Below are 13,857 nucleotides of genomic sequence, written 5' to 3'. Positions count from 1 at the left end.
CAGGCGATTTTCTTTTGGAAAACATCACCGGAAGAACGAACAATCAAGCCTAAATCTTTAGCGAGAAAACGTTCAGGAGTGAATGCCATCGATATTCACAGTTGGTAGCTATTACTTTTCTAAAGTAACAAAATAATTGTAGAAAATGGGTCGAGTTTTTGAAGTACCATGCAAGCCAACAACCCTAACTTAGAGGATTATTCTGTTCAATAAATAGGAATCGGGGAACACGCCTGAAGTGAAAGTACCTGAAACGCAACGCGACGTGATGCAGCGCTACCCCACACCAATCCGATGTCCAATTTTCCATAAAACTATTACCCACGTGCACATTAGCCTGATGTGACGCAGCGCTCTACTCTACACAAAGTGTTGCAACCAAGATCCCCACTGTCCAGATTTTCAAGTAGCGTCGGGTGGGTTGGGTACTGATTCGGTACTGATAGCCCGGTGATTTGTAGTACTTTTCCTGATCCGTTCCTTTATTGCCCCATACAGATAATCAATCGTCATTCGACAAACATGTGTCAATCCATCAGCATTTTTTCCTTTTTTAATATACAAATCAAACGTATTCTTCGCCAGATACCTCTCTAGCGAGGTTCTCTTCGTGAACCAAAGTTTTTCTCAGATCGCTGCTTTCTTCCATGTCATCCTCATATGCTTCCTCTGAGCTATCCGTTTTTCCGAATACCACTGTGACTGACTACTGTGATATACACTGGGAGACAGTCTCGTGGCGTGGGCTTGCGTCGAACAGATCTGCACACCTCACCAACGTCCGATAAGGCGCGTTGGATCGCGTTACGATGCGTTAGGTAAGTGTAATCCCCGTTTAATTATTAAGTTACATATTTTTCCTAAGGTGATATTATTGTTTTATGTGATTTTGTTTCTTTTTTTATTATTTTTTAAATTATTTTTTGGCTGTACATTTTAATTTCGCTATATTTATAACTTATAATAAAAACGTAAGTTGTTATACCGTTTAAAAAATAGTCAAATAATACATGGTTTTTTATTTATTCTCCCAAATATTTTATAAATAAAACCTACATTTTCTCTCTCCTACAAATAGACGTACATTAAATGACCAAGGGGTCGTCCTCTTCCTATTCATTTATTTAGTTAACAGGTACAAACTATAAATAACAAAAAATTTCTCACCCAAAGATGAAAAATGTTCCATATCAGCCGAGACGGTGAAAACAATATTATTTTAAACGGCGGGAAAATTACGTTTTTGACTGCTGAAATGGCCTTAGAATGTGTCACTGCTCTCAGCCATTGTTAACAGAAAGACAAGAACTACGGACATTCTGCCTTCCCATCTGGGAAAATGTGACAATCATACTAAAAAGGAATGGCAATTGGAATGTGTCTGTTGTTAACTAAATACTTATCCTACTAAAGCTTTATTGAGTTTAAACGTCATTACGAGGCAGTTTTGTTATTATCTGATTAAAGGTGGAGTGAAAGATGTCGCATTTTCATTTGTCAGCGAATTACGACAATTTAAACCACAGTTTGGCAAGTTAAGAAAGACGTCGGTCCCTGGTCCACGGATCGAAAAGGGAAAAGACATACTGACAAGAGTGCGCATAGGTCATTAAAAATAACTCACGAGTTTTGGCAGGAAAGGACCACGTAGGTGCCTGTTATGTAAGAATGAAATCGTCGAGCACATTTTCAATTGTAGAAGTCTTGACGTATTACAAAATATTTTGGCATATCGTCAGACCTGTGCGTCTTGAGACATGCCAGCGGCACAGATCGATGTTCAGGTTCCTCAGGACTACAGGAATTTTTAAATGTATTTAGTGTATTTGTTGGATTTGTGTTAATTTAGTAGAATGTATGTAATTTATTAGCGTGAATGGAAGGGGTTATTTAACAGGCTGAAAGAATATCGAGTACTCTGGGGGCGTGAATCTGACCATGTTTCTATGTTTGTGGTGATGTATGTTGATGGTGGTGATCATGTATGTGTATGATGGTGATGTAAGAGGAAAACACGCAGAGGGCCGGCGATGACCTCAGCTGTTTATCCCTCCCACTTCATCAATATATAAAGAATAATATATATCAACACATATTTTTTACAGAACGCATCTAAAAAAGGTAATTTCTTGTAACTGGGTATAAAATGTATATCCCTGACAATAAATAATCAAGAAATGGAGCTCAATGCTGGGCAGTGGTTTTATGGAGCTTTGAAACTTGAAAGGTGGTCTCTGGAGACCTGGAGGGGTGAATCAGGAGAGAGAATATCGTTTGGAGCGGAGAGTGGCAAAAGGGGTGAAGTTTGTCAGTTACTGAGTGGCGGTAAAGACAAAATTCAAAATTGCAGCGATCGCTTAAGAGTTGATATCAGAACGGTTGGGATATCTGCTATTTCTCTTTTTTTTCCCCCAAGGTAGTTGCGAAGGTGAGCACAGATCGCTGTTCAAGTACCTCAGGGCTATGGAAATTTTTAAATGTATATACTGTTTCAGTTGTGTTTATGTTCATTTATTGGGATGAATGTAATTTATTAGCTTGAAAGGAAGGGGTTTAATCCCGCCCCGAGGAATATCTATTACTCCGGGAATGTGATGTCTGGAGAGTGAAATTTATTAGCGAGAATGGAGTGGGTTCAACCCATCCCCAAGGAATATCCGTATTGTTTATGTAACAATTGGAATGAATGTAATTTATTAGATTAATCCATATACGTTTAGTAGTAATAATTGACCTATTAATTATTTTAATTAATTATAATTTTTATCTAAGGCCTTGGTTGAGATGAAAAGTATAATTAATTAGCTTAAAAGGGCGGTTGCTTAACTCCTCCCCGAGGAATATCGAATACTCTGGAGGAGTGAATGTGGCCAGATTATGTTTGTGGTGATGTATATTATATATGTATTACATTGTTTTATATCTATTCTGTAATTCACAACTGAAGTACAAATGGGAGGCTAGCCTGTAAGGATATCGACTTAAGTTTTCATATAAAAGCAGAGTCAGTAACAGATAGAGACGCTCAAATGGTTCAGGTTTAAAAAAAAATCGTGAAAGACCAGGAAAAGAAGAACAAACACGCAGAGGGCGATGACCTCAGTTGTTTGTCGGCCCCTAAACTTCCCACATTGCATACTACAAGTTAAATATATATAATATTAATTGTGAAAGATTATACGTTTGAATAATTATACATGACTGATGTAGCTTTTCCGTTAAATCCCCTTTTGAACTAATATTTGCCGACATGGAATTGTGTAGGGGAGATCCTCTTAGCAAGACCATAAACAATCGGTTATGCTTTGTTCTGTGGAGAACGGATTTGCCTTTTATATGAATATTGCTAAAAACGTTCCGATCCGAAAAATATATACTGTAATAATATTTGTTTAATTCAATCAAATCTTAAAAGTTTATATTGTGCATAAAACATTGGAAAAGAAGAAATAATCCAAAAAGGTAAACTTGGAACAATTCCGGCTACATAGATGTGTAATAATGTATCAGTCTCCTTCCGACAATGGTTTTCCAATTCCTTCCAGTTGTGAATAACGTTTGCTATGTGAAAATTTAATAAGACAGAGAAGAATTTGCCAATATTTCAATAGTTTCTCTCGAGTACGTACGTACCGAGTGCAACAAATTCAACACCCTTCACGCGATCCATAAAAATCCATCTAAAATCCGCGATGCCCAGTAGAGTTGACACGTCAAATTTTCTACTATACGCCGCATGTTGTGAAAACAACCCCCAGTTCAAACAGTGCGGTGATTGTTTTCTATGCAAGAACGCAAACAAACGCCCCCTCACGTCAAACCGCAAACAAACCACAGAAAATCAACCTGAATTATTTCACAACCAATAAATCTAAACGGCAAGTCCTTTATTGATTTTTATTACTAAATAAGTCGGAAACCTGTTCAATTTTGTAAAATATGGAATGCCTCGGCTCATATCGAAATTTATACGCATTTTTAAATGTTATGCATGCTGCACAATAGTTTAACGAATTGTTCGTTTTATCCATTGAACTGCTGACAGTAGCTCGGTGAAAATTATATGCCCTATTCACGCTGTTGGACTAGAGTTCGTACAACATCTGAAGCTGCTGCCGTTTTGTTTTTTTCTTCTGACACTATCTATGTCGCATGTCAATCATGACAACGGACATCGGCGTTCGGAAGCCGTTCTGTTCCACACAGTTATTTCCTTACCGTCATACTCTGACAGGCAGCACTAAAAGCTTTAAACAGGCGTGAAGTGAATTCGAAATGTGCCTGGAGTTGCATGGATTCCTTGGCGGGAGTAACAATAATGTCCTTCGCCTGGTTTCCTGGACAGTCAGGACACTGAAGTAGAATTATTCTGCCCCCGAACCCCACTGCAACAACTATTTTACGCAAAAAATGATCAACAGCCTAGAGATGAAACGCGAAAATATTCATACAGGGGGCAACTGAAAACTCGGTTTCTGGTAAGTCTCCTGGCTGAACACTGTTGCCTAAGACGACACTATACCGGATAGACTGACAAAAGCAATGTTGTGCAGATAATGCCAAGAAGAGGAAGCATTTCTTGACCAGCACACCGCTCAGTGCTGGTTTGGAAAATTGAATATGACTTAAAAATTGGCCGTGACGTTTGCTACCTTACGACATACATAGGTAGTAACAATCGAATTTGCTTTTTCATCAAGACGTGAAAAATTTATCACTGGAGATAGGTACTTGGAAAGTCACAAAGACTAAGGGCGGACTTTAATGGTTGTTGATGAGGCTCTACAGTCACAAGTGCTGTGAGACTGGAGTATCGTAAGGCGATGTTAGTGGCGTGGTAATAAAGCACACTGGTCCCGAATGAACTTAGTTATCCTCCGAAATGATGAAAATTATTTGCTACAATCATATAAAATGTCTTTTTTTTTTGGGGGGGGGAACTATCGCGAACCAGTTCTAGTCTAAATCTCTAAGTTGGATAATTGGATCATGACGTGCACTATATTTTTAATATTTCATTAAAATGGAGAAGAGAGAGACCACGAACACATTTTGTGCTACACAACAAATGCTGTGAGGGTCGGTGTGTATGTTTCGAGTGCTAAGTCTGGAAAAACCACTTACTTTGCAGGCTATGGAAAGAACTTGATTTACAGCTTAAACCTGACTATGTAATGAGCTGCGGCAAAATATAAACTTAGGTCGTGGAACAAGAAGCTAAATGGCCATACGTCCATATCTATCCCTATATTTTTTCAGGTATTCAGGAATTGAAAATAAAAAACGACCTTGACGCCAGATAACAAGCTACTATGAGATTTCCTTCTGTGGTCTACGGAATGATGATTTGATTAATTTGATTCTTACGATCATCTCGGTCTGCCGACTCACTCATCCCCCCCCACGATCTTATAAAAAAGACTTAACAGAATCACACGGACTTACAAATTTTAACTATTGATTGTCCCTTTTTTCCTGTAATGAAACGATAAAACAATCGCAATTCCGTTCTTTTGAAATGTATTCTTTCTTTGGGTTTTAAAATGAAGAAACCATGACGAGTGGAAAAAAACAAAAGAGAGACTGAAGCTAATGTAATTAAAACTTTATAGCCACGAGACGTAGGCAGGGAATCATTAGAGGGAAGAAGTACCAATGACCCCTTATCTCCTCCTTTGCCCGCCCACCATCCATTCCGGGGAAACGCCCTTAAAGGGCAAAAATAACAGTACGCAAGTAGACTAGGAATTCCGATCACTTCAAAACAATTTCACCGGCCGCAAGCACGAAAATACACGTTTAACGAGAATCGTACATAATCCCGAGGCTGGGCTTACCAATATGGGGAGCACTATTTCTGGATCACTTCGAGGAAAACGATGTGTGAAATATTTCAATACAGTTTATTCTGTTATATAGAAGGCAAAACATAATTATAATAAACGTGTGTGGTGATTAGTGACCGTTAATCGATAAATATTCAACCGCATCTCACGATTTCAGAATAATTATAATAAACATATATGTTATAACTGTTTTTCAAAATATTATTAACTATTTTGTGAAATGATTCCCTAAGAAAGCAAAACCTTATTTGATGTATTAACACCTGTCCAGGGTTAATTAATAATATCATAATTTTAAAGCTACATATTAAATTTTGAAATATTTTCCTTTCCTATCTCTTAAAAGAACATCATTTACTATTTACAAAATATATTGCAGCCTGGTTCTTAGCACTTGCTATCAATAATTAATTCACTCCCTGATAACAATTTGTTATTATTAATTGGCTTTTAATGATAAAAATTACAATAATACAAATAATTTTTTCAGTGGCATATAAATTATTTGTTCATAATTTTTTTGATTGTATATTCCAAGTTTTAAATATAAATGGATATTGGAAATAAATATATCTATCTATATTAAAGCGCAAATAGTAATAATTATAAAAACAAGAGCATCACGATAACATAGTATATCGTGGTTCAAGAATATTGTGATGGCGACCTCAGTAAACACTACAGAGCAATTAAATAATAAAGAATGTGAGATCTTTAGCAACACTCAAAAGTTTAATATAATTCAATGGCGACAAAGAAATTTAGAGGAAATGAGTTCAAGTAAAAATACCCTCTGCATCAGGACTTAAAAGTTGAAAGATAGGAACTATTTGCACACTCCAACTGTCTTACTCGCAATGGATAATGACAATAACAAGTCAAACTTTCAAAATTAAGCGGCAACCATACAAGGTATAGAGATTGGAATGCCCATTACGGTAGAAGATCTATTTCATTTTCTCATGGTCTGTTCCAAATTATCAATTAATGAATGGTCGATTTTCACGAAAGTAAGCTTCAACTCAAAAAATTTTAGATTACATAAATGGTGGTGTGCGTTCCTGTACCTACGAACTAAGGGCCAGAATGGTAAAAGGTTAATTATTACAGGCTGTTGCAAAGTTTCTACAAAACAGAACAATACGAAATAAGCAATAAATACATAGGCAAAATACATTTTTTTTTAGATTTTTGAATTTGCTATTTATTGATTAAAAAAGTAAATATTAAAAAATCTGTGTTATGTCGCACCTATTTGCTGTTAGGAACATAGGTCAACTCACCCACAACAGTTTGCACAACCAGTGGTAATGCATGTCTTTACCTTTGTAAATATTTTAAAACAAAAATATTATGTAAATAATAAAGACATTATCTATCTATCTATAAAAACAAGAGTACATAACCTCAGTCACAATAAGAGAACTTTTTTTTTCTTTTTTTTAATGAGAGTTCGCAACAGCAGAGGTCATATAAACCCTCAGAGTCCGGCGTTTTTGAAAAAAAAAAAAAAAAAAAAAAAATTTGTAAGTATGTCAGGTTCGAATCCAGCAGCCCTGCATTCGAACCCAGGCCCCCTTTACCTTAAGAGATGAACACCGTGTCAACGCCTAAACCGTTCAGCAACCGACCCCCAGAATTATAAGATTAGCAGACTAATCCAACTTTTTGCTGATCATAAGGTCAAACTGTCACAAATCAATTTCAATAAGTCTTTTTAATATATGAAGAAAAACTTACTTTTGAGCTTCTTTTACTTAAATGGACTTTAAAATGTAAAAACACTGGTTGTAGGTACAAAATCAAAATAAATTGATAATAGAAATTTAGTAAATTCAACAAGTCTAATGAGTATCTATAAATGGAAGGAAAGTACAAGTGTACCTTCAACAACCAATTAATTGTAGATCAAGGAAAATAACAATGGATTTTGGAGGCACAATGATTTCCAAGATGAAATGTGTTTCGGCATCAAATATTTTTTAAGTAAAAAAATGGTTTTTTAATCAAATACACTAACCTGTCAAAAATTCGAGCTTCTTTCAAAACGTTGCCAAGGTTGATGTAAGCGTCCAGGAAGTTGGGGTCGAGAGCTACAGCTTTTTCAAAGTGGTGGATCGCCAGCCAGATTTCGCCTTGAGCGTTGAAGACACAGCCTAGATTGCTCCAGGCTACTGCGAAGTCTGGTCTTGTTTCAATAGCTTTTAAATAGCAGGCCTGTGTGAAAGGAAATGGGGAGAGGGAAGGGAAAAAAACGAACAATGAATTAGAGCGGGTCTCATCTCGACACAAGGACAAGGTCTCACCTGACGAACAGCACGCGAGCGGCGCAGGCACACGCTACAGGTGGCACCTCGCATGCCACCTGCAGCGTTTTGTTTGGATTATCGCATGCCACAGCCTCACATCCACGGCATGCCACTGGCTACTTTTTTTTTAAACTGCTGCCAGTGGATGGTGATGTGAGACTGAGTGGAGAATCGCAGGCGCAATAAAAGAAAGGTAAGGTTAGCAAGCGGAGAGTCCCTACTTTTTGCTGATCGAAAGGTGAAACAAATATTTTAAGTCGTTATCATAGCAAGTGGGGCCAGCCTCCCTTCTCAATTCTCATCTCTGGAGAGATCTGAAATTGCTCTCTGTTACTTTCATTGATTTTCATTTAATTATACTTTGAAGTCTTATTATGTTTATTAGAATTTTTATAAATCAACTGTATACCAAGATTAGAAATGAGCTTCAAAGTATTTCTTTTTCTTTTTTTTTTTTTAATTTTAAAATTTTGTAGCAATTGGGAGACCGACCAATATATACTTTACCTTTAAGTGCGACTACACCTACACCTCGGCATAGATACAGATCTACACGGTGAATGTAGAAGTGTGGACCTCACCTCTTCTTGCCTAGTATTCACAGTTCAAGAAAACAATAAGAAAACTATTAATCAGTTGTTGTACCAATGAAGTCATTTAATAGATTTTAGGTGCTTTTTTATTTTAAAAAAGGGCGTTCTTTTATATTTAAATTTTTAAAAAAATTAAGGCAATTATTAAATTTGTACCTTCAACACTTAAATAATTTGATTATTATGAATTGTGTGCAAAAATGCTTGTGTGAAAATGTGTCAAAGGAAATAACCATGTACTTGGTCTGTTTGAGAGAAGCAAAAGAAATATAGCAAACCCAAAAATGCTTTCACGCTTTTTCTCTCTGATTAATTTTCAACTAATCACAAAGAGAAAAATAACTTATTACAATTAATGATGTTGCCCTGATATTTTGATAATAATTTTGTTTAAAATATAACATATTAACTTATAAAATAAAAACCTTTTAAAAACCAATTAATCAATTTAAAAAATTGTTTAGTTTTAAACAAAATTATACAAAAAACTGAATAAATCAAAATTTATAGCTTTTACTTTGAATATCATCATTTACGATTGACACCAAGTTATAAAAATGCTTTACACATGTAGAAATTTCATGGAAAATGTGGTCTTTGTTTTTTAAAAACATGCATATTAATCATTTTCAAGTAGAAAAAATTGCATCATATTTTGTAAATAAATATATGCAATCCGATATCATGTTATTTCTACATGTGTTGACACGAAAAATACAAATTAATCTAATTAAAAAACCTAACAACCACTTTAACATTAACTTTATCCCAGAAATTTTTATAAATTCGATTTTTTAAATTAATTTTAAGGTTTTTTTTTGTCAGTTATATTGGTAGGAATTGAATTAGAAAACTGTTTTGCTGACGAGCATGAGCAAAATGAATTTGTAACAATTCATACCATTTTAATTATGCAATTTAATTTACTGTTAAAAAATACTTATTTTTAAAAATAAAATATTAAGATTAAAATTAGTGAGTATTAAGTTTTATTACTCACAGTTAAACCATTCCGTTAGAATGTTAGCTATGAACTGCTTTAATAGAAATAATAATAAACCCCTTTCATTATAATTATAATTTAATGATGCTACTACTAGTTTAGTTACTCCAGCAGTTTTCTTCTATAGAACTATTATTAGACTAACCTTGAAAAAAACCTTTTAAATCTAAATCTATGTTGCGGCAGAACGTTAAATTTCACATATTCAGTACATTCGTAAGAATGCTTATTCATCAAATAATTTCTGAGATTTAATACAATCGTGCAATTTTATTTTAAAAATTACAGGTTAATTGATTAAATTTATGACTCACCTTTGTTTTGCAATGTACAACACAACCAATGATCTTCTTTTTTAAATTTTAAATTATTATGTTTTTAACCCACTTAGCTCTCATTAGACTTACTGTATAAAATATACCAAAAAATATTTATTTTTTATTTTTTACAATCATCTAACTATATTACTTAATTTTAAATACAGATCAAATTTCCCCTAACATTTCCACATAAAATTTTCAAGCGTCTGAATTCACCTTAAACCTTATTCTGATCAAATTGGGTTTTGTTTTTGGTTTTTTGAACAGTAAACCCGTTTCCACTAATATCTCTGACTTTTGCCTCTAATTGGTTAATTTAACTGTGCTTAGATTAAACTAAGGAATTTTAAATTTAAGGCTAGAACAAACCCTATGAATTATTATTAAATTAAATGCCACCACCAGCATTATACAATTGGTTTTTGGCCTGTAGGCCATGTTCACATGGTTCACGCCAAATAATATTTCAAAGAGTGAAGATTATTAGTGAGCAAGTATTCTGGAAAGAAAAGCGACAGTAATTTCTATGAGATTGGCTTCAGCTTTAATTTTACACTTTCAATGTTTATTACTAATTAAACCCTTTTGAACCACCAAAAAAATAATTAAATTGAATTTTAATGCAGTAAAAAATTAATTTAAATTTTAAAACTTAAACCAAAAATAAAAGAAATTTGCACCATATAGAGTGAATTTTATTTCATAAAGATTAAGAAGAATATTCACAATTTTAATTTTCTTTAATTAAGACTGAGGCGCAACTTCATAGTAAGTACCAAAAGCTGTTAATGAAGAGCACAAACGCCGAGTCACGTATTTACCTTCAGAATTTGGTTGAATTTTGAAGAGGACTTTTTTTTTTAAAGGGCTGTTATTTGGAAATAAGGAAGGATTATAAAGGAACTAACTGGATGGAGAACAGTTTTTAAGTAGGAATTTTTCGATGCTCTTATCACTAGTTCTAATAATGCAGATAAAATTGTAAAGATTCAATTAATTCGCAAATGCTTTTTACTTTGATTAAATTAAGAAGGAAACCTTGAATAACTGCCCATTAACCACATTACAAAAGGATTTATATATCACGTCAACAATGAGCAAAAAGTTAAATAGAGCAGTTACTCAAGTTAGGGGAATAGGCGGCGCAAGAAAGTATCAATCGATTTTCCAAATTTTATCACGCTACCTTTATTTAAAGAAAGCATTTATCTTCTAGACCTTTTGGCATTATTAAAAACCAAAAAATTTATTTTGGAAATTAAATCTATTTTGGTAAAGCATGAGGAAAATCAATTGTCACTTTTAAATCGCATGCAGCTGCAGAATAAATACTAAAAAAATTCAGTCATTACTCCTAAACATTCATCCAAATATTGATACTTTCATTTAATCATTTTTCCTAATAATTGAACTCAAAAAAACAATTTCATATAGAAATAAAGTATCAATATCCTTCTAAATAATTAGGAACAAGGCACTGATATCTGTCAATAAACTGAAAACAAAATTTAATTATACAAAATCATCTTCTTCAAATCTTCATTAAAAAAATAATAAAAATATAAAACTCCTGGAAACAATACAGCAAAAACAGAAAGGTTGATTCACAATTGCTTCCAAAAGTTTTTAACGCGCGCAGCAGAAAAAAGCAAATGCTTGAGGCTGACGGTTCAATGTTTTTCTCTCTTTTTACTACATGATCTGATAATGGCATCGAGACAGGGTAGAGCAGGTCTTGGTCTACAAATGTTTTACTTTGGACAAAAATCAAATAATTACCTTGGCCTCCTCTAGTCTAGCGAGAGCTTTAAGCAGATTACCCAAATCACTCCGTACGCAGTACAAATCCTGTAATTTCCCAGAGGAATTAATACCAGATTAGAAATTAATTTACAAATTTCAAACTGAAAAACTGAATATAGAGTTCCGACTTGTAGAAGAGGGGTCATCCAGATTAAGATAGGCCGTGCAAGGTTGACTCATGGACACTTTTGGACTAAGCCTGATTATGTGAAGTGTCTGACATGTAAAGAAAGATGCTCAATATGTCCCACCTATTTGAAGGGTGCAATTCTTCACTCCGTATACACAGCATGTAGGAATGCCATCTGATATGAGAATCGTGCTTCAGCACAGCAGAATATCTGGTCCCCTGTTCAGATTTTTGGAGGATACTGGGTCGTTTTATTGTTAATACTGATAGTTTTGGGTGTTGATATTGAATGTATTTATTGGCATGAATGTGTAGTGTGAGAAGGCCATGGAAGAATATCTCCACAATTATGTGTAAATAGGAAAGAATTATTTAAGAGTGAGTGAGAGTGAATGCATTTATTTTGAGGAACTGATTGCATTGGGAGCTGAAATGATGTAGCTGTTGGTCTGGAGCCCAACATCACCGGCTGGATGGATAAGAACAGGGTCCCGGACGGCCAACATCTTTTGGCCAAATATTTTCGTAGTTGGAATAATAAATAGGACTATTTAAATTTTAAAATATTTAAATCAAAAGTTTTTCAGCTAGTGTTTTTGCCCTGTGATGTGTCACAGCAGGAAGCAAGTTTGGATGTAGAACCACTCCTGCTACATATTTGTGTTGCAAAATTCAAAGAAAAGTCTATGTTGAGAATATGATATCGATAATAAAAGTGAAAAACAACTGCTTAATTATTAAAACATTCAATTACTACTTAATTACTTAAATATTTGATTACTCATTTTAACCACAAACAAATTGTGCCTCAAAGAACATATTCTTATATGTTAATTATATTATACATATCTTATACAATAATTTCTTAAAAGCATTATTGCTTTCATGTAAACAAATCAAGCCGAAAGTGAAAGATCACGTTCAAGTTCGGTTTGATGCAAATTGAATAGTACAACTACATCATGAGACCAAAGTCAGAAATTACTTCCTATCTCAACCTTTCTGCTACTTATAAATTATAATTTTTGTCTTGTGTGCTCATGAAAGGGTAAAAACATGGCTCTTCAATTTAAAAAGTTTAATTTTCAGCCAATTTCTTCTAATTATTTATTTTCAGTTTTTTCCTAAGATTACTAATTTTTTATTTTGCATACTAACTGGATTGTATTGGAGAGCTGTTACATAAGCCTGCACAGCTTGTTCCATATCACCAGCAGCAACTAAAGCTGCCGCTAGATTGATGTATCCGTCTATGAAATCAGGTTTTAACCTTACTGCGTGTCTGTAATTATCCAGGGCCTCTTGTAGCTGACCCCTTTCCTTGAAGACGTTTCCCAAATTGCTGTAAGCTTCTGCAAGAAGTGGATTTTGTTTGATTGCCAAAGTGCTGAAGTGAGCGGATCTATTCGTAAACAAATGAGAAAAAACAAGGTGAGCGGAAAATTTTCAAAAGGCAAGGCTTATAACATACAAGAAATAAATGCTTACTTGTCAAACCGCCTACACTGGAAGTGAATAGAAGAGAGAAGGAGCAAAACGCCTGTGTTGTTCTGCTCCTGCCTCCACAACTGCATGCAGTGTCTCTCTGCATTCTCATAATCGCTCGCTTGGTACTCTCTATGGGCAAGCTCCAACAAACCTGAAAATGAAATTTTGACTGTAAAAAAAAATTTGCCTCGTACTTTTTCATCTCCGTTTGTTGATCACATTGTTTTTTAATATGTATCGTTTCTTTTTAACCAAACTTACTTAATTTTGGAGTTTGTGGAAGAACGTCATGAGTTGGTCCAACAACATAAATAGTTTGATCACCTAGACCAATAAAAAAAAGAAAAAAGAAAATGAATAAAAAT

The 13,857-nt window shown here is 34.3% G+C and overlaps 1 protein-coding gene across 2 annotated transcripts in view; it reads right to left on the bottom strand.

Moving 5' to 3' along the window:
* The window catches only part of LOC106669648 (UDP-N-acetylglucosamine--peptide N-acetylglucosaminyltransferase 110 kDa subunit), a 119,105-nt gene that overhangs the window by 91,566 nt on the left and 13,682 nt on the right, over positions 1–13,857 (bottom strand). For both annotated transcript variants that reach the window (XM_014399298.1, XM_024228282.1), the window contains exons 3-7: positions 13,754–13,816; positions 13,493–13,643; positions 13,163–13,406; positions 11,851–11,919; positions 7,867–8,063 (exon numbers count right to left, since the gene is read on the bottom strand). In XM_014399298.1, the coding sequence (XP_014254784.1) occupies positions 7,867–8,063; positions 11,851–11,919; positions 13,163–13,406; positions 13,493–13,643; positions 13,754–13,816 (724 nt within the window). The remainder of the gene's footprint in view (positions 1–7,866; positions 8,064–11,850; positions 11,920–13,162; positions 13,407–13,492; positions 13,644–13,753; positions 13,817–13,857) is intronic.

The sequence above is a fragment of the Cimex lectularius genome, unplaced genomic scaffold, assembly GCF_000648675.2.
Source record: "Cimex lectularius strain Harlan isolate CLEC.00 unplaced genomic scaffold, Clec_2.1 scaffold1, whole genome shotgun sequence".
Lineage (NCBI taxonomy): Eukaryota > Metazoa > Arthropoda > Insecta > Hemiptera > Cimicidae > Cimex > Cimex lectularius.
Note: the sequence above shows the minus strand (reverse complement) of the source record. Positions and strands in the feature narration are given on the sequence as shown.